Here is a 24,985-nt window from a genome sequence, read left to right as displayed (position 1 = left end):
GTCAGGTCAGTTTGTTCAATATATTTTTCCACAATCATTGCTCAATAAAGCTAATTACTGTTCCAGCCATACTGGGACATTCGTTTTTCATAATCTTTCACCAGGGCCGGCCCTATGATGGGACCGGGTGGTATCATGGGTACCAGGCAGCACTTTTAGGGGGGCAGCATACTGATGCCTGCCAGCCCGTCCTGCCAGCTCCGCTACCCAAATAAAATTGATGTCCTTTTTTCCCCACAAATAGAGCTATCTTTTGGTGATATTTGATCACCTCTGCGGTTTTTATTTTTTGTGCTATAAATATATATATTTTTTAACTTTTTGCTATAATAAATATCCCCAAAATTTAGAAAAATAAACTATTTTCTTCAGTTTAGGCCAATATGTATTCTTCTACATATTACAAAAAAAAAAAAACACAATTAGCGTACATTGATTAGTTTGCGCAAAAGATATTGTGGCCACCGGCAATTCACAGGTCCCTTTATACTCCTGGATACATGTATAGAGCCATGGCAGGTCCTTTTATACGCCTATATGCATGTATAGAGCCATGACAGGCCCTCTTTATACATCTATAGAGCCATGACAGGCCCTCGTTATACTCCTTTATACATGTATAGAGCCATGACAGGTCCTCTTTATACTCCTATATACATGTATAGAGCCATGACAGGTCCTCTTTATACTTCTTTATACATGTATAGAGCCATGACAGGTTCTCTTTATACATCTATAGAGCCATGACAGGCCCTCGTTATACTCCTTTATATATGTATAGAGCCATGTCAAGTACTCTTTATAGTCCTATATACATTTATAGAGCCATGACAGGTCCTCTTGATATTCCTTTACATGTAAAGAGTAATGACAGGTCCTCTATATACATGTATAGAGCCATGACAGGTCCTCTTTATACTCGTATACATGTATAGAGCAATGACGGGTCCTCTTTATACTCCTTTATACATGTATAGAGCCATGACGGGTCCCCTTTAGTTATCATGATATAAAATAATGAATGTGGGGGCCTTTTGGTTGGCGTGATTTTTTTTCTGGGGGGGGGGGGGGGGGGGGCAGAATTCATTCTTGGTCCCAGGCAGCACAATGTCTTGGGCCGGCACTGTCTTTCACATAACAATGCTATTATAGGGGTATGATCATGGTTAAGCCATGATGACTATGACTGCAAAACTCATTGGGCCAGATCCACATACCTTTGCGCCGGGCGCAGCGTATCTAAGATACACTACGCCGCCGTAACTTATTTATTTTATTTTGAATCCTCAAAGAATTTGCGCCGTAATTTATGGCGGCGTAGTGTATCTCTGGCGGAGTAAGGGCGCGGAATTCAAATGGATGTAATGGGGGCGTGTTTTATGTAAATATGCCGTGACCCGACGTAAACAAAGTTTTTTTTTAACTGCGCATGTGCTGTCCGTGGGGGTATCCCAGTGCGCATGCTCGAAATTAAACCGGAACCAGCCAATGCTTACAACAGTGACGTCATTCTACGCAAATTCCTATTCGCGAATGACTTACGCAAACGACGTAAACATTTCAAAATTGGACGCGGGAACGACGGCCATACTTAACATTGAGTACACCTCAGAATAGCAGCTTTAACTATACGCCAGAAAAAGCCGAACGCAAATGACGTAAAAACAATGCACCGACCGGACATACGTTCGTGGATCGCCGTAACTAGCTAATTTGCATACTTGACGCGGAATTCGATGGACACGCCACCTAGCGGCCTCCGACAATTTGCAGCTTAGATCCGATGGCGTACTAAGACGTACGCCTGTCAGATCTAGCCGAGATGCCGTCGTATCTTGTTTTGAGGATTCAAAACAAAGATACGACGCTGGAAATTTAAAATTACGCCGGCGTATCAATAGATACGCCGGCGTAATACCTTTGTGGATCTGCCCCATTGTGTACAGCAGCCATATTTTGGGGAAACTTTCTGTGTTTGATCTGTAGTTGGGTATTTGTAGGTCTAATGCAATGTATTATCAAGTGAGTGTTGGGATCTTTCCCATGTAGGAGCAGGAAAACAATACAAAAAGAGGGTCCAACAAAGTAGATTTGTTTGCCTTTAAGTGTATAAGTACTGTAGTGATCTTGTACTGGCAGAAGGTTAGAAAGCGTGAGTGAGTGAGTTTCTTGCATATAATTATAGAAAATATTTACTGTAACTTACTCTTCTCCCCAAAAACCCTTTTAGTAACTCTCTAATCCTGTCCTTAGCTCCAAACCAGTACTGCAACATACCACATTATGGCTACATTTGTTTAGAAGCTGAAATAGCATAGCTTACTAAAGATAATTGCATTATACCAGTATTGTACAAATTGCACAACCCTTGATCCCACATGTTTCACATTCTGTGCCTATGAGGCTGCCATATCTTACCCTGATTGCTATTAGTGTATCATTACTTACAGATCTTGTAAATATAGCCTGTCCTTGGTTTTCAGTTGTATAGCTTAAAGGGTAACTCCACTTTCGTGGGAAAAAAATTGCAAATACAAACAAATATTATAGCATATGCAATTGTGACTCAAGTCATATTGTAGTTGAATGTTATTAAAAAAGGTTAATAATTATTTTGCATAACAGACTACTGGTATGGATCTTTCAAATATTCCCGGACTGATTACATATCCTACAGCATTCAGAGAGGCCGGGACTTTGGACTTTGCTGTTATAATAATGGAAGAGAATACTTTGGACTGACACCTGTTACAAGTTGGAAGGACATCAATCCAAGACTGTATCAGATAAATAAGCAGGTTGGTATATGCTAGATTTTGAATATAAATTCATGTCTGCAGATTATGCTTAAGACTTTGAACTGTTTGTGTAGAAAATACAGCTTTTGTACATACACCATAGCTCCCAACTGTCCCTGATTCAGAGGGACTGTCCCTGATTTGGAGCAATGTCCCTCTGTCCCTCGTTCTTCCTCATTTGTCCCTCATTTTGGTCTGATCTATATAGATGTACTGTATATAAAATGCACCTTTTATCTATCAAAAAGTGTTTCCCAGTGCTAATCCTTTCATCCCATTTCTAAATTGCTGCATTTGTAAATTCCATAAGCCAATTTAAAGGAATAGTAGTGGTAAAAAAAGCACTTGTGAGTTTAATCAATCTTGTTCTTTTTGTACAATTCGTCTTTAAGGGGCGTGGCAGTGGGTGTGTCCTATGCCTGCATACTTTTGCTGAGACGCGTCCCTTATTCCCATCTCAAAAAGTTGGGAGGTATGCATACACACAGAAGAGTTTCACATGATTGTTGTGCATATGTGCAGGAAAGCTTGTTTTTTTTTTTTTATATAAATTCTTTATTTTTTCTACAGCAATAATATTATACAATAATATATATACATACATTAGCACTTCCTTTTGACAAGTGCGGCTAATATTTTCTTCAACATACCAATTACTACCACATATTCACACAGTTGTATTATGTTGACATACCTATATTCCTCATTTACTAATATTTCCTCACAATTCTAATACAACTGGTATTATTTCCTAACTAGCTGAATACCCGGCGTTGCCCGGTCTTCCTATCTTAACCTTTTGGGGAGGAAAATCATAGTAATATAAATATACCCATCTTTTATATAAGGGTGTAGGTAAGGGTTAATTTAAGTGTCATATATTTTTATTTGGCATATAAGTAATATGTGTACCAGGTATTATTGAAATATCTCCAGGCGTACAGAAGTTATGTGGGAACATGCATTTCCCATTGATTTGCATGGGACTTTAAACAAAAACCCCGACCCTCACAAATGGGGGTAGTTAAGGGATAAATTAACTATCCTATAGTTTAAGTGGACATATAAGTAACATGTGACCAAGTGTTATCGAAATATCTACAGCCGTTTGGAAGTTATGAAGTAACATGTATTTCTCATAGAGTTGAATGGGACTTTAAAGGAAAACCCCGACCATGGCAAATGGGGGTGGGTAAGGGTTAAACCACCTATCCTATGTTTGTTGCTGACATATAAGTAACATGTGTGCCAAGTTTCATGTTAATATCTTTAGCCGTTTGGACGTGATGCTGGAACATACATACATACATACATACATACACACACACGCACGTTGAGTTTTATATATATAGATATTAATGCAATACGTTTTCCTTAACCAGGGCAAGCCCTAGTTATCCTCCCAAACAAATACAGATAGACTTATTAAAGAGACAGAAAAAGATAGAGAAGAAAGAAAGACAAAAGAAAGAGAGAGAGAGAGAGAGAGAGAGAAAAAAACATTAATATTGTACTCCCCCCACCCCTCCACATATCTACCTAAAGATTTTGTTCCCTATATTTAATATAGGGTGTCCAGACCTCCCGATACTTTTCTTCTTGCTCTCTCAACATCATGGTCAGGTTTTCCATTTGCTGGATCTCCGTTATTCTCCCCATCCATTGTATTTTAGTTGGGGCTACCGTACTTTTCCAGAGAATCGGAATAAAAGCTTTCGCTGCTGTGAGTAAATGCCTTACAAGAGAATTTTTATATTTTTCGTTAGATAACAGAATATCATGCAGCAAAAAGGCTGACGGGTTTTCTCCAAGAGACACATCTGTAATTTCTTTAACTGTTTCAGAAACCATTTTCCAAAATTCTTTCAGTCTGGGACAATCCCAGAATATGTGTAGCATAGTGCCCTCTGCATTTTGACAGTGCCAGCATCGATTGGATACTTGTGGAATTATCTGGTTCAATACTGACGGAGTTCTATACCACCTGGTCAGAATTTATACCCTCCTTCTTGATACCTAGTTGCCATTGACGCTTTATGTGTAAATAACAATATTTTCTTTTTCTGTATCTCCGAAAAGGTGACTCCCAGATCCCTCTCCCAAGCTTGTAAAAAAGCCAATTCTTGGGGGGCTTCTGAATCTATCAGCAGGGCATACATAGCTGAGAGTGAATGTCTAAATGGCTCCCCCTTTAAACATATCTGTTCAAACCCAAATGGTGTACGTATTTCTGGCATATGTTGCGTAATTGACCGTAGGAAAGCATTGAGCTGTAATAGGCTAAAGGGGTCAAGGTCTTCGGCGAACACTCTTTCAGTCTCCCCCTTAGTCATTACATGGTTATCTCTAGAAACATTTATAATCCTACTAATTCCTCGCCGCCTTAAAGGGTCACTAAAGGAAAACATTTTTTTTTGATGAAATTACTGTTTACAGGGTATAGAGACATAAAAGTTAACTGATTCCTTTTAAAAATGATTAAAAATAGATTAAATTCTATCATATAATGTGCCTCTAGTTTCACTTTCGGTTTTAAACTGGTTTCATGTTTATGTGAAGTAAAGAGACCCAGAACAAAAACAAACAAATCCAGGGCAGTGTTTTGTTTTTAAAATGAATCTGATTGGTTCTGAGCAGTTTTAGACACACAGCTTAGACCACAGTGAGAAGCTCCCATGAGTATTTTCATAAGGAGCCAGACAAGCAGGAAGTGTGGAGATCACAGCAGAATTACAGCAACTTCAAAGCAAAAACGAACAATGAGGACATGAAACCAGTACTGCAGTAAAGTAAAGGAAGCTATTTAGCTAAAAAAAAATCCTTTAGTAAACCTTTAATTCTTTAAAACCCTGGTCTATAAGACCCAGGTCAAAACTTGATGTCCCCAAAATTGGGATCATAGGACTTAGGTGTGTCGACACCTTTGTTAGGAAAGCTTGTTCTTAAAGTCCTCTATCAATATATCTGATTGCCTTTTGGTGGATGAGAAAGGATTTTTGTTCCCCCACTGGAGTAAATTGGAACATGCTTTATTGTTGTTTTTTTTTTTTGTTGCTTTCATCTGAATCAACTTGAGTATGGCATTGTGTACATGGAGGTTTTTGATTTGTGTGTGTGTTTTTTTTCTGTGGGTTGAACTGGATGAACTTGTGTCTTTTTTTAACCAGATTAATTATGTGGTTAACCACTTAAGGATCGCCGCACGACGATATATGTCGACAGAATGGCATGGCTGGGCAGAAGGGCATACAGGTACATGCCCTTAAAGAACTCAGCCGTTGGTCGCGAGCGCGCCTCCGCCGGCGGGCTCGTGACCAGGTCCGAAGCTCCATGACCGGGCCTGCAGGACCCATGGACCCGATCGCCACCGGTGTCCTGCGACAGGATCACAGAGCTGAAGAACAGGGAGAGGTTAGTGTAAACAAACCTGTCCCCATTCTTCCTAGTGGCTTGTCAGTGATCGTCTGTTCCCTGTCATAGGGAACGACGATCAGTGACATTACACACCCAGCCACGCCCCCCTACAGTAAGAATCACACACTAGGGCACACTTAATCCCTACAGCGCCCCCTAGAGATAAACCCCTTCACTGCCAGTGTCATTTTCACAGTAATCAGTGCATTTTTATAGCACTGGTCGCTGTAAAAATTACAATGGTCCCAAAAATGTGTCAAAAGTGTCCGATGTGTCCGCCATAATGTCGCAGTCACAATAAAAATCGCTGATCGTCGCCATTAGTAGTAAAAAATAAATATTAATAAAAATGCCATAAAACTATCCCCTATTTTGTAGATGCTATAACTTTTGCACAAACCAATCAATAAGTGCTTATTGCGATTTGTTTACCAAAAATATGTAGAAAAAATCGTTTTGGCCTAAACTGAGGAAAAAAATATATATTTATTTTGGGGATATTTATTATAGCAAAAAGTAAAAAATATTGTTTTTTTTTTTTTAAATTGTCGCTCTATTTTTGTTTATAGTGCAAAAATAAAAACTGCAGAGGTGATCAAATACCACCAAACGAAAGCTCTATTTTTGGGGAAAAAAGGACGTAAATTTTGATTGGGAGCCACATCGCACGACCGCGCAATTGTCAGTTAAAGTGACGCAGTGCCGAATTGCAAAAAGGGGCCTGGTCCTTTAGCTGCAAAATGGTCCGGGGCTTAAGTGGTTAATTTGCTAAAAAAGAGGTTGTTCTTAATTGCACCCTCAGTTCATGAGAAGAAGATTTGCACCCTACAAGACCTGCCAGGAGCGGAAATCTCTGTCTTTATCTCACAGCCACAGGTTTTGGATCACACAGACTCTTTTCATGCCTCAAGTCCTGCCAGACAAGGCATGAATCTCCTCCTAAAATATGTTACATGTCTGATAAAATCTGTTTTCTCAATGACTTTCACACTTGGATGATGCAGCAATTATCAGCTCAGTGAATAACTTTCACCAAACTTTTAATTACACTACTACTATAAAAATTCTCTTCTGAGGCCTCGTACACACGGCCGAGGAACTCGACGTGCCAAACACATCGAGTTCCTCGGCCAGTTCAGCACTGAAGCCGCCGAGGAGCTCGGCGGGACGAGAGCTCCCATAGAACAACGAGGAAATAGAGAACATGTTCTCTATTTCCTCGCCGAGCTCCTTGTCGGCTTCCTCGGCCGAAAGTGTACACACGGCCAGTTTCCTCGGCAGAATTCAGCCAGAAACTCGGTCGGAAGCTGAATTCTGCCGAGGAAACTGGTCGTGTGTACGGGGCCTGACACTGCCTATATTATAAACAACTACTCATCTCATTTTTTTTTAAATGAGTAGAACAACTACTTACAATCACCAATAATAAATAATGTAAACTAGGTAAAATCCATATAAGGCAAACTGTCCATGCAGGGAAAAGCAATAGGTTTACTTTGGCGGCAGCTTTGCCAGCTGCTTGTGTTGTCCTTCCTTTGGCTTTGCTGTCACTCAGATTGGCCAGTTGAAGTTAAATAAAGGAAACCCTATGTAAGATGCAAGTCATTACTATTTCAATCTCAATGGCATTTAAACGTAAAATTAATGAAGATCAAAAGGACATGTTTTTCTTAAAGAGAAACAAGAATAGATGAGAATTGAGTCATATAGCATTTCTGTAGTGTAGCCCTCCTAAAGCTTATCTAAACAGAAAAACATTTTATATATTGCAGTTTGCTAATCCTTAGATGTGGTAGTGGCATTCATTTTTAAGAAAAAATTTTTTTTTTTCATCTGATAATCTTAATGAATAACACTTTTTTTTCCTGTTTTGCATCTGCTCACTCACTCAACTGTATTTATAGAGGCAACCATAATTGTTACCCAGATTGAGATTAAAACATGTCTGCCTGTGTTCATCTCTGTTGCATGAGCGATGACGGATTAGACGTTCTTATGTCGCGTACACGCGGTCGGAATTTCCGATGGAAAAAGTCAGATGGGACTTTTCATCGGATATCTCAACCTTGTGAATGCCCCATCTGACTTTTTCCGTCGGAATTTCCGACAGACTTAGATAGAGAGCAGGTTCTCTATTTTCCCGATGGAACAAATTGCTATCGGAAATTCCGTTTGTCTGTATGGAATTCCGACACACTAAAAACCAGGCATGCTCGGAATCAAGTCGATGCAAGCTCGGAAGCATTGAACTTCATTTTTCTCGGCTCGTCGTAGTGTTGTACGTCACTGTGTTCTTGACGGTTGGAATTTGGTGTGACCGTGTGTATGCAAGACAGCTTGAGCGAAATTCCGTCGGAAAAAACATCCAAGTTTATTCAGACGGAAAAAACGGTTGGTGTACAGGGCATAACAGTGGCAGCTTGTGTTTTTTTGGGAGGGGGCGCTAACCCCTACCACCACCCACTGTCCTTACCTTTGATGCGGGCGGTGAGAGTATGGTGGGCTCGGGGAAAACTGCTCCGGTGACCGGAGTCCTCTCCAGGAGCAGCTTCTGCTGTGTCTCCTCTTTCCTCCTCCCAGCATTAAGCGTCCAATAGAATCGCCCAACGTTTTGGCCAGTTGGGAAACAGGTTTCATACCTTCGTCCCAATTGGCCGGAAAGAGGATCAGTATTGCAACAGCAACTTTTTATTCACTTTTGTAACACACCTGGGCAATGCCCTGCGTCCCGAGTCCACCCTATTTTGAAGCCTATTAGAGCGTATAACTCTAATCAGGTTCTTCAAAAGAAAAAAAAAAACTGGCCACTCTAATTCATATGCCCAGTGACCCAAAAAAGGATGGACACATGAATAGGGGGAGCGGCAACGACGGCCGTGGATAGATTCATGCATAGGATAGGGGTTGATGCCTGAGAACCCCTAAGGGTTGAGCCTCCCCTGCGTTCTAGAAGAAAGATACAATTGTTCTCCAGTTAATCTCACAGGAAGTTGCAAAGACATTACATTTCTGGGAAGATCAACAGGTATTTCCTGTGTTTTCTGAAAACATTCTTAGCCTAAAAAGCACATCTACAGACTAAACTGCACGATTTTACATATTTGTGGGATTTGATACCTTTTAAGAGATTGAGATTTAGGGTCTAGAAGCTGTCTATGGTTCTTAGCATACTGACACTACCTAGTAGAGCAGTACCTAAAAGAATTATAACCAATCTTAAGCTAAAAGGAATATACCATTGGTAGGTCTACTAAGAGGTTAATCAATTGGGCCTACAAAACAATTAATTTGATTTACTTAAAGGTATTGAGACTGTTTACTTAGAAAAGTTAATGTTCATTTAGCTTAGAAAATAAGGTGACAACGGTTACTAAAACTGGAGAATGCTAAATTCGGTGCAGCTCTGCATAGAAACCAATCAGTTTCCAGGGGTATTTTGTGAAAGCTTAATTGAACAAGCTGAAGTTAGTAGCTGATTAGCACAGCTGCACCAAATTTTGCCCTCTCGAGTTTTAGTACATCAACCCCACTGTGTTCCTTTAGAATGCCCGATCATGTGCAAAGGAAATGAAAAAACAGAATTTTCACTTGCATGTGATTGATTATAGGATTGAAGTGAACACTGCTTCACCTTACACCTGTATTGTCATTCTGTCACACATGTTTGCCAGTTGATACTACAAGCAGCCAGTGCTAATTGCACAGGGATGGTTCACATGTTTTTACTATCAGTAGACATCAAGTGGATGTAAAGAAGCTGTGAAAGATGAGCAGCGCTGAGATAAAACAAATCTATATTTATATTTTTTGTAGAATAAAAAAAGAAATTGATACTTTCATGATAAACAGTCCTTACAAAAGAAAATGTCACCAACTTGGCATTTACAGTGCCTTAAAAAAGTATTCATACCCATCGAAATTTTACACTTTGTGTCATGTTACAATCAAAAACGTATGCATTTTATTTGGATTTTATGTGATAGATCAACACAAAGTGGCACATGATTGTGAAGTGGAAGGAAATTTATATTCAGCCCCCTTTACTCTGATAACCCTAACTAAAATCTAATGGAACCAATTGCCTTCAGAATTCACCTAATTAGAAAAATAAAGTCCACCTGTATGTAATTTAATCTCTGTATAAATACAGATGTTCTGTGAAGCCCTCGGAGGTTTGTTAGAGAGCTTTAGTGAACAAACAGCATCATGAAGGCCAAGTAACACACCAGACATGTCTGAGAGAAAGTTGTGGAAAAGTTTAAAGCAGGGTTAGGTTATAAAAAAAATGCCAAGCTTAGAACATCTCATGGAGCACTGTTCAATTCATCATCCCAAAATGGAAAGAGTGTGGCACAACTGCAAACCTACGAAGACATGGCTGTCCTCCTAAACTGACAGGCTGGGCAAGGAGAGCATCAATCAGAGAAGCAGCCAAGAGGCCCATGGTAACTCTGGAGGAGCTGCAGAGATCCACAGCTCAGGTGGTCGAATCTGTCAACAGGACAACTATTAGTCATGCACTCCACAAATCTGGCCTTTATGGAGGATTGGCAAAAAGAAATGCATTGTTAAAAGAAAGAAAGCCATAAGAAGTCTTGTTTGCAGTTTGTAAAAAGCCATGTAGGCGACACATCACCCTGAACACACCATCCCCACCGTGAAACATGGTGGTGTCAACATCATGTTGTGGGGATGCTTTTATTCAGCAGGAACAGGAAAGCTTGTCAGAGTTGATCGGAAGATGGATGGAGCAACATACAGGACAATCTTAGAAGAAAACCTGTTAGAGTCTGCAAAAGACTTGAGTCTGGTGCGGAGGTTCCTTCAAGCAGGACAACAACCCTAAACATACATCCAGAGCTACAATGCAATGGTTTAAATCAAAGTATATTCGTGTGTTAGAATGGCCCATTCAAAATCCAAACCAAATTCCAATTGAGAATCTGTGGCAAGACTTGAAAATTGCTGTTCAGATGCTCTCCATCCAATCTGACAGAGCTTGAGCTGTTTTACAAAGAAGAATGGAAAATGTTCACTCTCTAGATGTGCAAAGTTGGTAGAGACATCCCCAAAAAGACTTGCAGCTGTAATTGCAGTGAAAGGTGGTTCAACAAAGTATTGACTCAGGGAGTTGAATACAAATGCACTCCACACTTTTTACATATTTATTTGTAAAAAAAAAGTATTTGAAAACCATTTATCATTTTCTTTCCAATTCAAAATTATGTGTCACCTTGTGTTGGTCTATCACATAAAATCCCAACAACATACATTTACAATTTTGGTTGTAACATGACAAAATGTGGAAAATTTCAAGGGATATTAATACTTTTTTAAGGCACTGTAGATCTACTTTAAATATTGAAAAGAAAGCTTCATTACTTTTAGCATAGTAACATATATATTTTTCCACACTGTAGTTGTTTGATGACTTGGCCATGCTCTATGACAATGATATAAATAAATTAGAGCTTCTTCCGGGTGCCATGCTGGAGAGTTTTGGAGATCCAGGGGAGCTTCTGACTGCCATTGCTCTCGACCAGTTTCAGCGCTTACGAGATGGAGATCGATTCTGGTTTGAAAATTCAAGAAATGGGTAAATATTAATAACTGCTAAGCAGGTACAAACTCAGATATCCTTACTTTGTAAAATGTTATTTTAATTATTTTCCTTTAAGCAGAATGCCCAACATAGTAGTTCATAATATAGAAAGAAAAACATACTGCATGAGCTAAAGCATCCACAATACACATTAATACTCATACATCAATGCACCTTTCAGAAACACAACTGTCACTATTTTGTGAATGAACATGTACAGGATAGATCTAAGCATGAATCTATCTGCAAACATTTTGTATTGCAATCCAGCCATATGTGAAAAGTTCTTCTTTCTTCTGTAGGTTTTAAAGTCAAGGACACAGACAAAGTTCTCTGTCTCCAAAGCAAAATGAAACCAACTCCCTCCAAGAGTTTCATAATATTTTTTAATATTCCCATCAAAATATAAAGCCTCACCCAATCTATCAAAGTCACTTGTTAACACTGGGCCACATTTATAAGTTTATATGAAAGAAGACCTATCTGTGTTATTAATTTTGACTGGTTTAGTGAAGAGATAGAGAGAGAGATAAACGTTTTCAACTGGGTTCCCCTAAGTGCATGGGCCCTGTAGCTGATGCAACACCACTGTTTTCACTGCCTTATTTGAGAAATAACTTATCAATGAATGCGTAGCATCATAAAAGCTGGCTGGGCTGAGGGGAAATAAAATACATTTGCAATCATAGGTTTGATGGTCAAGAAAACTTATATTATCTTTCTTAAAGATAAAATCTGGGAACACTTTTAAACTACCTTTTCAGTGGGGATCCCCACATTGCAAGAGTAAAATGTGTGTTTTTGTCTAGGGTAGTGTAAAAAAGCATTTATACTTACCTTTGCTTCCCTGGCAGCCAGCGCTCTCCTCTTCCCTCTGACATGCCGAGTTGTAGATGAGCTCTCAGCATGCTCACTCACAATGCCGAACTGCTATTCCTGCATTATACATGATGACATCAGAAGGCAAATGACAGGCAGAGCACCAAAGCAAAGTTGCTTTGGTTGCTGGTTGCACAAAGTGGTAGAAGCCTGGGGAGTGAGGAATAAGGTAAGTAAAATTAAAGGTACCTTCAATAAAAAGGAGAATTTAACCCTTTGCAATGCAGAGGTGCCCCACTGCATTGGTGGTTATGAATTTTCCTTGGAGTTCAGCCTTAAAAGATATTGAAACTTATTTTGCAATGACTCATTATGTAATGCTCTTGAGTATAATTGAAAAAAGGTTGCTTGTGCAGAGTCCAGTGTTAATGAAAAAACTCACAATTTATGTGTTCCTTTTTAAAGTTCAAAATGTTTTCAAAATGGCACACATAAATCTGGAATCTGGAAAGTTAAGGCTCAATAGTCTCCATAGAGTAATGGAGTAGGGCAGCAATACAGGTAAAATCAAACATTTTACAGAGTTAGAATGAATCTTCTAAGGTGTAAACTCCATTTACAATTTACATTTATCTGCTGAAAAGGTGCCAAAAAGACAGGAAACGTCAGTGTATATTGACCAACTGCCATCTAACTTGGGTCTGGAGGCACTTTTCAATGTTTATTTTGTATCTATCTATCTGGCCCCGTACACACATCCAAGGAACTCGACGGGCAAAACACATCGTTTTGCTCGTCGAGTTCCTTGTAAAGCCGCCGAGGATCTCGGTGAGCCGAAATTTCCCATTGAACAACGAGAAAATAGAGAACATGTTCTCTATTTCCTCGCCGAGATCCCCGTCGGCTTCCTCGGCCGAAAGTGTAGACACGGCCTGGTTTCTCGTCAGAATCCAGCTCCGACCGAGGTTCTGGCTGAATTCTGCTGAGAAACTCGCTCGTGTGTACGGGGCCTTAATCTATCTATCTATCTATCTATCTATCTATCTATCTATCTATCTATCTATCTATCTATCTATCTATCTATCTATCTATCTATCTATCTATATATATATCTATCTATCTATCTTCTCAGTTATGAAAATATAATACATCTTTGTAATATATCTCTATTTTAGACTGTTCACTGTAGATGAAATAGCCAAGATCAAGAATACTTCATTTCATGATGTTATCTTAGCAGTAACATCTGCAAGTGTTGGAGATATTCAGCGGGAGGTTTTTACTTGGGTTGATGGTGAGCACATAATTAATAATAGAAATGTCATCATGCAATATTGTACCATCCTGCCATAATAAAGAACATCTATCACAAGCGTATATATTATTATGATTATTTTTACACCTAAAAATGTCTTATGCATGTGTGGTCTTTTTTTTTCCCACACAACTTTTCCACATACATTTTCTCAATATCTAAAAGCTGGTTTCATATGTACTGATATATATGTGAATGGCTCCATGGTCCTATTGTACAGAAAATGTGGACAGGGCTGTTTGAGCTGTTTCCTGAAACAGAGGCAGTCAAAGATGGTTCTTCCTTTAGGTGGTTAGACAGTCTTCACTTTCTTCCTCAGAACATTAAGGAGATAGAGCATCCCTACAAATACAATATTTTAATCTAACCCACCATCAACATCAGCTTACAAAGATATGTGAAATACAAAATTAGTCTATATACTTAATAATATAAATAGTAATGTTCTATCCATTTTACTTTAGCATTAAGTGGCAAACAGTAAATTAGAACTAAAAATAATACATTTCAATCTGAAATAGTGAAATTATCAGGGTTGCCAACTTTCAGTAAATTTACAAACAGTTTGTAAAATCCATAATTGTTGCATCTCTCAATGAATGTCAGTTACAGACATGCAGCCTACATGTTCGTAATGGACAATCAAGGACAGATGCAAAAAGTATAGATTTTACAAACTGTTCGTAAATTTACTGAAAGTTGGCAACCCTGGTAATTATCCTAAAGTGTCCAACTGGAACTGCCAAACTACGAATGTTAAATTGCCAACTAATGTGACCATCAATCTCAAGGTGCCAATCTAATACAAAATGGCAAACAGGAGAAAGAAAAAAGAGGGATTCTAGAGTGACACTGTGAAGCCCATCACATCCTGTGTCAGTGGTATTTAAGGAAACTGAGGTAAGTCTACAAACAGGGACACAGGCAGCAAGGAAAGTTTTGGATAGAATAGAGAAGGGTTAAACCTCTTCCAGCTGATTAATTTGCTTGTCTGTGTACCATTGGGAACATTTCCAATTTATGCCTGTCCAAGACATACAAAAGAAAGTTAGTGAAGGAGCTCCCCTCTTAAACAGTTGTCCCCAGGAACAAATGTCCCCATTAGATTTCCCCTTAACTATTGTTCTGGGTGCAACTCTAAAATGGATTTAGGCCTGATTCACACTTGTAGGTTGTAGTTTGTTTAACATTTGTTAGAATGCACTGGCAAATGCCATTTTTAATGTTCTTAAAGCACTTTCACTTTTATTCAGTGTTTTTTGTTTGAAGAATTTGATCCAATTTAGTATGATGTGGCATGGTGTACAGCTTAGTAAAGTTGTCTCTTTGTAGTGTTCTTGTCCTACCCTCATTTTCCTATACTTTGAGGCAAACGTAATTACTCTGTGATCACTGTTACTTAAATTATTAAATTAAATGATTCCTTACTTCTACATCTGTACTCAGTTCTTTATTCTTAATCAATACAAGGAATATTGAAGTCCCTCATGATTACAACATTTCCCTGCCTCCTTGCCACTTGAGTGTGCTGTACCTTTAGAGCAATGTGCGCATGCGCCCCTTAGATCACCGGCTGCTACAATTGTGAATATCTTCTAAATGGTGAACATTTACTAAATATTTTTTGTTCTCTGTGAAATAATAAGGCTTACCTGTAGGTACGAGTGAAAAAGTGGACTTTACAACCACTTTAACCACTTAAGCCCCGGACCTTTAGGCAGCTAAATGCCCAGGCCAGGTTTTGCGCTTCGGCACTGCGTCGCTTTAACAGACAATTGCGCGGTCGTGCGACGTGGCTCCCAAACAAAATTTGGCGTCCTTTTTTCCCCACAAATAGAGCTTTCTTTTGGTGGTATTTGATCACCTCTGCGGTTATTATTTTTTGCGCTATAAACAAAAATAGAGCGACAATTTTGAAAAAAATGCAATATTTTTTACTTTTTGCTATAATAAATATCCCCCAAAAACATATATACAATTTTTTTTCCTCAGTTTAGGCCGATACGTATTCTTCTACCTATTTTTGGTTAAAAAAATCGCAATAAGTGTTTATCGATTGGTTTGCACAAAATTTATAGCGTTTACAAAATAGGGGATAGTTTTATTGCATTTTTATTAATTATTTTTTTTTTACTACTATTGGCGGCGATCAGCGATTTTTTTCTTGACTGCGACATTATGGCGGACACTTCGGACAATTTTGACACATTTTTGGAACCATTGTCATTTTCACAGCAAAAAATGCATTTAAATTGCATTGTTTATTGTGAAAATGACAGTTGCAGTTTGGGAGTTAACCACAGGGGGCGCTGTAGGAGTTAGGGTTCACCTAGTGTGTGTTTACAACTGTAGGGGGGTGTGGCTGTAGGACTGATGTCATCGATCGAGTCTCCCTATAAAAGGGATCGCTCGATCGATACGCCGCCACAGTGAAGCATGGGAAGCCGTGTTTACATACGGCTCTCCCCGTTCTTCAGCTCCGGGGAGCGATCGCGACGGAGCGGCTATAAACAGATAGCCGCGCCGTCATCCCGGATCGCTCCCCGAGGTAAGCCGCCCGCTGCACGCAGCGGGGGGGGGGGGGGGTCACGACCGGACCCCCCACCCGCTAGAAGGCAAGGACGTATATATACGCCCATCTGCCTGTACGTGCCATTCTGTGGACGTAAATAGGCGTGCGGCGGGCGTTAAGTGGTTAAGGTTGCCATACAGAGGCTAAATTAGAGAATTCAATAGATTCTCCTATCCAGGTCAACATCATTGATGGAGGAATCTCCACTACATCTACTGTTTTTAGGCAGTCATGACACCTGCAAGCTATTGCATTTTTTGTAAATCAAAGTAACTCAAACATGCTAAACTCAGTAAAGTTGGGTGCAGTGAAGTTAACATGTTTGCAACCAATGAAATATCCAGTCATGCATGTATGTAGGACTAACATCTTTTCACATTTTTATTTTATTTCTTAGGTGATCCATGTCCTCAGCCAGAGCAGATATCATCTGCAAAACTTTCCCCCTGTGCTCCTTTAACTGTTACAGACTACTTTGAAGGTTGCGTGTTTGGATACAGCGCCGTAATTGTGACCATTTGCTCTTTTCCTTTGGGTTTGTATAGTTAATGATACTTTAAAAATCTCTTTTAATTAAAGCGCTTTAATTCATTTTTTCTTATAGTTAATTTTATTTACATTTTTTTCACTTTCCCTTTATTTATTTTGTTTTTTGATCACTTTTATTCCTATTATAAGGAATGTAAACATCCCTTGTAATATGAATATGGCATGACAGGTCCTTTATGTAGAGAAGGAAAGCCTGAGATAAAAAAAAAAAACAATCTCAGGTTTTCAAGCCGAACACACGGCAGTGTTTCCAACTGCCGGGGTCGGACGTGATGTCATGACATCATTCACACCCCATCTCCAAGAGTCATAAAAATGATTGCAGACCATCTAGTCATCTTTGGTCAGCACTATAGTAAACTTCTGCTGCTGGCGGATTCCTTTTCTGGCTCACCGATCACACAAGAGAGCCAGTAGAGATATCTCCACTGAAAACCCAGGACGTCATATGACGTACTGCGGTATTAAAGTGGTTAAAACATATCCTAACCCTCAAAAAAGTGTAATAAAATCAGCTTTCCACCCCTTAAATGTAGTGGTGGTATTACTTTTCTTTTTTGTCTTTTCACCTAGTGATCCTGCCAGTAAAACAATTCCTGTCCTAGGGTGACAATGTTCATTCACTTTTCTGTATCTACAGAGAAGAAGCATTTGTCAACCAAAGGACAAGACTACAGATAGCTGCTCCTCTCCTCTTCTCCTTAAAGTCTGTGTGTACCAGCCTCCTCAGCACCCCCTAATACTTATCGGAGCCCCTTCTCTCTCCAGCAATGTCCACGAGTGTCTTTGCCTTCCGGGACTCTCCTCCTGATTGGCTGAGACACAGCAGTTTCGCCGTTGGCTCCTGCAGCTGTCAATCAAAGTCAGTTAACCAATCAGGGGAGAGAGAGGGTGAGGCCGGGTCAGACTCTGTGCCTGAATGGACACAGAGCTGTGACTCATTTTGGGTAACTAAGAACAAAAGACAGCCGCACTCTAATCCCACGTAAATTTTATGTAAAAAAAATGGAAACAGGCACTACAAGTCACAGCAACGGAACCTAGGACAGCTGACGCGCTTCACACTAACTTTAATGTTTACTCATAGCTACATTACATTCAAGTTACCTTGGATTGGAGTGTGGCTGTCCTGATCATCTTTTGTTCTTAATTGCCATGTGCATTGCTAGCACCCTTTGTTCCTGAGAAGAAGACTTGCACCCAACAAGACCTGCCAGGAGCGGCAATCTCTGTCTCTTCATTTTGGGTAACCCCATAGCAAGCTGCTCATCAGGAGGGAGGACCAGGAGCAGCGAAAAGAGACCCGAGAAGAGGAGGGTCCAGGCTGCTTTGTGAAAAACCAACTGCATAGTGCAGATAAGTATAACATGTTTGTAATTTTTATTTTACAATCACTTTAATATAGAGGCAGGGCATTTGTAGTCCACAGAAATAATTTAGAACCGTGTAACTAAAAATGCAAAATGCAGCACAAGCATAGGGTTGCCACCTCATCCCTTTAAACCCGAACACATATGAATTACACAGGTTCTGGGGCTAATTTAATGCAGTTAAGGCACCAAGTGAATTTAATTACCACCTTAATCAGCCACAGAACCTGTGTAATTAATATGTGTTCAGTTTTAAAGGGATGAGGTGGCAACCCTACACAGGCAGAGGGGACAGGAAGATGTCATCTGAAGATTTTCTCGTATTTGTTATTTATTTGCATTCTTTGAACAGATATAACAATACACTTTCAATGGTATATTTAACAGATCAAAATAGACCAAATTAACAACATTCATTATTAGACTTTACATAACTTTTGAGGCCTCGTAGTTTTTCCTGATGAGATTCTTGGCAAGAATCTCTTGCCGCCCGAGTGTACACACAGTCGGAGCGCTCGTCACATTTGATGCCATCACCGCCTTCTTGCTTCACCCTACCTATGTCGTGGAAGCTACCGCGCATGCGTCAAAGTCATTTCGAGCATGCACGGGTTTACACTGCGACAGGTAAGTATACACACTCTCGGGTTTCTCGTCGGGAAACAGGCCGACAAGAATTCAGACAAGAAAATAAAGAGCAGGATCTCTATTTTTCTCGTCGAGATTCTGGCCAGATTTCCAGACGAGAAACCTGAAAGCCTCATACACACGCTCAGTTTATCCGGCAAGAAAGCTCTGCCAGCAGTTTTCTTGCTGGTTCTTGCAGAGAAAACCGAGTGTGTGTGCGAGACTTTGGGGTATTGTGCTTTAACCTTCTGAGCTGTATTCCCGAGTCTGACTCGGGGTGAGATTTTTGGGCTAAAATCGGTAACCCCGAGTCAGACTCGGGCTTGCCTCGCAGAATCCACAGGCTTGGTTTACTTACCCTGTCCCTGGATCCAGCGATGCCACCGCGCTGTGTGAGCGAGCGGGACCTCGCTCGATTCACACAGTGTCCTCCTGTGCCGCCGATCTCCGTTCCCTGCGACGTTACGACGCACGGGACCGGAGAACGGCGCCAAATTCAAAAAGGTAAACAAACACAATACATACAGTATACTGTAATCTTATAGATTACAGTACTGTATGTAAAAAATACACACCCCCCTTGTCCCTAGTGGTCTGCCCAGTGCCCTACTTTTATATAATAAAAACTGTTCTTTCTGCCTGAAAACTGTAGATTGTCCATAGCAACCAAAAGTGTCCCTTTATGTCAAAAATGGTTTTAGAGCAGCTAGAAAACAGCGATAATAAATTATAATCACTTGCAGAATTGTGCGATAGCGATTTGTGGGGAAATTCGTCATAAAAAAATAAAAGTAATGACAGCGACAATTCTGCAACTGAGCAAATTTCAGTGATTTTGAGTTGATTACATTATTGAATAAATTTTATTTTAATTATATTATTATTTGTTATAATTATTTATAATTATTTATTATATTATAATTTATAATTGTGTTTTTAAAAGAATGTCATACCCGGGATGTCTACTAGACTCTTGTTTGGTCAGATTTAAGTGAGCTATTCCTAAGAATTGCAGGCCTACAGTATAAAACGCCAAATTTCCTTGCAAATAATGGTACCGCTTTCAGCACCTTTTTTCTGAAATAATCATACTGCCAGGGAGGTTAAAATTATTTAATGCACCTTGCCTAGCTATTTAAGGGACACCCATAGTTTTAGAACATTTACAACAGTTGTAGGGAAAAAAATAGACATGGTTTGCAAGGACAAATGAAGGTAATATTCACTAGTTATTTTTAGTGATTTCAACATTGCTTAAGGAAAAATGTTCTGTTTATTATGTTTGAGCTCTTCTTAGTTTCACACTGCTTTCTTTTTTCTACCTCAGTAAGTTTCTTTATTGCCTGGATAGTTGCTCACTCTCGTAAGAAGGACTTTAAAAAAATCAAAAGACAACAAGCTAGTATAAAAAAGGTTCTATCAGCTGAAGGGATTACAGGTAATTGGTAATTTATACATAAAATTATTTGTGCAATGTACAGTATATACTATTAAGGTGTCTAAATTTTTTTTCTTTTCATTTATCAGAACTAATCATGCATCTCTATCTTCAGTACTAATAGAGAACTTTTACAATGTTCTACTAAACGTTGCATTGTATATGGAGATGTCGCATAAACTATTTAGGAATCACTTGAATTTTGTTGCTTTTTTCTACTGTTGGGAATAATCTTGATCTATAGTAATTTTTCATCACATAAATGCCAAATAAACTTGCACATTAATAACCGCATGCCTGTTTTATTCATATGCTATTTCTGATGATGTATGGTATATTGCATTATTAATGGAGATATTGTTCTTAAGCTCAAGAATGGCAAGGACCAAAAGAACCTTTGTGCATTGTGCTCTTACAAATCCATCCACATCAAGTGATAAAAATTTTGGACAGCCGGAGCACAGTGATTCGTACCATTGCCATACCAAGCCATAAATGCTTTAATGTCATTCAGTCTAATAATCACGGATGCAGAACTTTGCTGGTCAAGGTGCCCAATGAGTATGATACAGTAAGTATGTTTTATTATAACATGTTAATGTTATATATATCTTTATTAATAAAAAAAATGATGCTTATTATATACTGTACATTGAGAAATCTTAAAAATATATATACATTTTAGAGGCGCTGAGAGTCTCAATTTCTTTATATAATAACATGCATATAAGTGAAAAAACAAACAGTCCCACTGGAAACCAAAGTGTGATAAAAGTAGGTGTCCCAAAAAGTCCCACGTACACTTCAATCTCTTCGTAAATCACAAATTAAAGTGCTTTACCCGATCCCCTTTGTGTGTCACCAGAGGGATTTGCCTCACAAGAATGTTCAACAAATATTGCTTAAATGTATGCTGCCTATCAGTGCCACCTACCAGTGTCTATCAGTGCCACCTATTAATGCCGCTTAGCCGTGCCACCTATCAGTGCCCATCAGTGGTACCTATCAGTACAGCCTCATCAGAGCCTTCTTATCTGTGCCAACTGATCAGTGTCCATCAGTGCACCTATCAGTGCCCATCAATGCCCATCAGTGCACCTATCAGTGTCCATCAATGTCACTTATCGGTGTCATTGGTGCTGCCTTATCAGTGCCTATCAGTGCCCATCAGTGCAGCCACATCAGCACACATGAATAGAGGAGAAAAATTACCTGTTTGGAAAATTCTATAACAAACTATAAAAAAAGCTTTTTGTTTGTTTGTTTAGCAAAAAATAAAAACTAGTGGTGATTAAATACCACCAAAATAAAGCTCTATTTGTGTGGAAAGAAAAATATAAAAATTTCATAGAGGTACAGTGTAGCATGACCACGCAATTGTCATTCAAAAGCAAACACTTTACAAATTGAACATGCTCTATTCCTTTATTAATTCCTTCTATTAGCCTCTGTTTTCTCACATGGATGGTATCAAATTAGCAATAAGCTATGTTGTTTAAACTCTACTCATTAGTAAAATAACAGTAAATGAAGATTCAAAACATGGCAGAAATGTGATAAAGAACAGGCCTTGTGGCTGTAGTGGCAAATCAGATTCTTGCTTTCATTCTCCCATGCTACACTAGAAATAGGAAATAAATAATCTGGTTACTTATTTTGGTATAGGTCCTGTACTTCTATGGTGAGGAAGAATGCATAGGTTTTATCAATCAACTGCAAGAAAATGGATTTACACTTATTGAACAAAAAATGGACGAGGACAGTCTGCTAAAGGAAGCTGTTACTAAAAAACAAAGAAGTCAGATCCTGGAAACCTTCTTCAGACACTCCTTTTCTCAAGTAATGTATATATTAGCCAAGCGCAGGATCTACCTCTAATAGACATTAGACATGTGCAGAGTCCGAAATCCGAAAGATCCGACAAAAAAAATGCGTTATTTTTGTTTTGTTGCCTCAACAGTTCGATATAAATAGAAGATTCGACATGACGGGGACAATAGTGATCTGTGTCTATCAAACCTGCGGTTGAATGTGCCTAACCTAACTATTAGTCCAAGATTAGTCGACATTGAGAGAAAAGATTCAACATTATAGAGACATGAAGTTTCGATGAAGCAGCTAAAAACATATTATCGCCACAAGCGGACATTTATGGTCAAATGCTCCTTCCATAGGCTATAGAATTCTAATGTTGGTTGACTAGTAATAATAATTAATAAATATAATTATTACTAGTTATACAACATTATAATTCTACTATAGCTTGTGGGCGGAGCATTTCACCAGAAATGTATGATTGCGGCGTCATACAGTTTAGCTGCTTTTTCAAATCTCCTTAGAACATTCGACAGACACCATAAGCCTTCAATGACAGATTCAACCTTAAAGGGTCACTAAAGGAAAAAAATTTTTTAGCTGAAATGCTGATTCCTTTTAAAAATGATTAAAAATAGATAAAAAACAATCATATAATGTGCCTGCAGTTTAGTTTAGTTGTTGCTGTTGTTTCCTGGTTCTCTGATGTACAGAGAGCAAATAGAGGGCAGTGAGACAATAGGGGGCAGAGATACTTTGTCTAAAACTCCTCAGCACCAATCCAGTTTCGTTTTACAAACAGTATTCACACCTTCTTGATTAGTCACCACAGTGAGAAATCTCCCAGTACTGTGGTGATCAGGAAACAGACAAGCAGGAAGTGTCCAGAACAGAGAGGAATTACAGCAACATCAAAGCAAAAACTAACAATGAGGACATGAAACCAGGACTGCAGTAAGGTAAAGGAAGCTATTTAGCTAAAAAAATAATTCCTTTAGTGACCCTTTAATTCCGATTTTCGGACAAATGCATTTTTAAATGAAACACAATAAATAAAAATGAATTTTGGAAGTAACTAAATAATTGTATTTTTCGAAACGAAAAGGGAATTTCGAAACAAAATATTTCAGTGTGCACTACACACGACCATTTTTAATGGTCTAGAAAAAACAACGTTTTTTTCGACCTGATTCTTGTCAGGCCTGCCTTGCCTACACATGATCGTGAAAAAAAAATGCTCGAGCAAAGTGCGGTGACGTACAACACGTACGACGGCACTATAAAGGGGAAGTACCATTCGGATAGCTCCACCCTTGGGGCTACTTTTGCTGATTTCGTGTTAGTAAAAGTTTGGTGAGAGACGATTCGCGCTTTTCAGTCTTCGTGCTTTTCAGTCTGTCACAGCGTGACGAATGTTTTTGTTTGGGAGCCACGTTGCACGACCACGCAATTGTCAGTTAAAGTGATGCAGTGCCGAATTGCAAAAAGTGGGCAGGTCTTTGGCCAGCCAAATGGTCCGGGGCTGAAGTGGTTAAGAGAGAAAGAGAGGGACAATATGATGTATGATGTATTTGTTTATGGGACTGCTTTTTGAAATGTTATGCATTCTCTGGATGACAGTGTTATCAGCATTAGGTTAAAAAGCTGACAGGACAGTAACCTTGAGACTTCAGATGACATCTCAACTGATTGTTCACTTGTGGAAAACTCTAGAGGTTGGTGAGCTATGCTAAATCAAGGGCATAAACACATTTAATTATGTAACAAAACTATCCAATCCTTACGTAAACCCAATAAAGACTGTTTCTCTTTAACATTGAATATACAGAACTTGTTTTTTTCCCCTTGTGTCATGATTCTACATTCTGTTTATTCTGCAGGTTCTTGACATTGATCAGTCAGGCATTGAAAATCTCACATGTGAAAGCTCCTTAAAAGTAAGAGAGGCTCTCAAATGTGAACTAAGCAGGACGGAGTTTGCAGAATCTTTGGGACTAAAGCCTCACTCTACATTTGTGGATTCCATGTTCTCTCTTGCGGATGAAGATGGGAATGGATATCTATCATTCAGGGAGTTCTTAAATATACTCATTATTTTAATGAAAGGTACATTTCTGTCACTGATTTTTACAATTGGCATACAGGCAAAAAGGTATAGCAGTTCTTGTGTAACGAGGAAATACAATTATACAATATATTATATAGATATATCTATATAATATAGATTATACATAATTTTATATAATTTGGTGTTTTGAACATGTTTTTCATTGCATTTGGTTTTTAATTAGGAACTATTATGATTGAAAAAAATATCTGCAGTTCAGATACATTTTAGATTTTTATACCCTACATGAAGATAGCAGCCCACAACATGACATTGTTATTGGCTTTACTTGGCTTGGAGTCTAGAGTTAGGATGCTACAGGGAGATTTTTATTGGCTCCAGTCCAAATGAGCACAAGAGGAGTTTTCAAGATCATTACTGGTGAAATATCTCTTTTGCTTTCTCTCACGCAGCAAGCAACATAGTCCTTTTGTACATTTGGGAGTTTATTCATTAACCTCAAAGTCTCTGCAGTTTATTCAGCCAGCACTTTAAACCCCTATATGGCTAAGGCATACATGGTGCAAACTTCATCATTGAAGGAAAGAAATGTGCATGA

At 38.9% G+C, this 24,985-nt stretch overlaps 1 protein-coding gene across 3 annotated transcripts in view; it reads left to right on the top strand.

Moving 5' to 3' along the window:
• The window catches only part of LOC120931421 (dual oxidase 1-like), a 180,812-nt gene that overhangs the window by 80,283 nt on the left and 75,544 nt on the right, over positions 1–24,985 (top strand). For all 3 annotated transcript variants that reach the window (XM_040342840.1, XM_040342839.1, XM_040342841.1), the window contains 8 exons: positions 2,626–2,798; positions 11,633–11,808; positions 13,809–13,927; positions 16,918–17,055; positions 20,394–20,504; positions 20,873–21,075; positions 22,170–22,343; positions 24,200–24,425. In XM_040342840.1, coding sequence (XP_040198774.1) covers positions 2,626–2,798; positions 11,633–11,808; positions 13,809–13,927; positions 16,918–17,055; positions 20,394–20,504; positions 20,873–21,075; positions 22,170–22,343; positions 24,200–24,425 — 1,320 coding nt within the window. The remainder of the gene's footprint in view (positions 1–2,625; positions 2,799–11,632; positions 11,809–13,808; positions 13,928–16,917; positions 17,056–20,393; positions 20,505–20,872; positions 21,076–22,169; positions 22,344–24,199; positions 24,426–24,985) is intronic.

This window comes from Rana temporaria, chromosome 3 (genome assembly GCF_905171775.1).
Source record: "Rana temporaria chromosome 3, aRanTem1.1, whole genome shotgun sequence".
NCBI lineage: Eukaryota > Metazoa > Chordata > Amphibia > Anura > Ranidae > Rana > Rana temporaria.
Note: the sequence above shows the minus strand (reverse complement) of the source record. Positions and strands in the feature narration are given on the sequence as shown.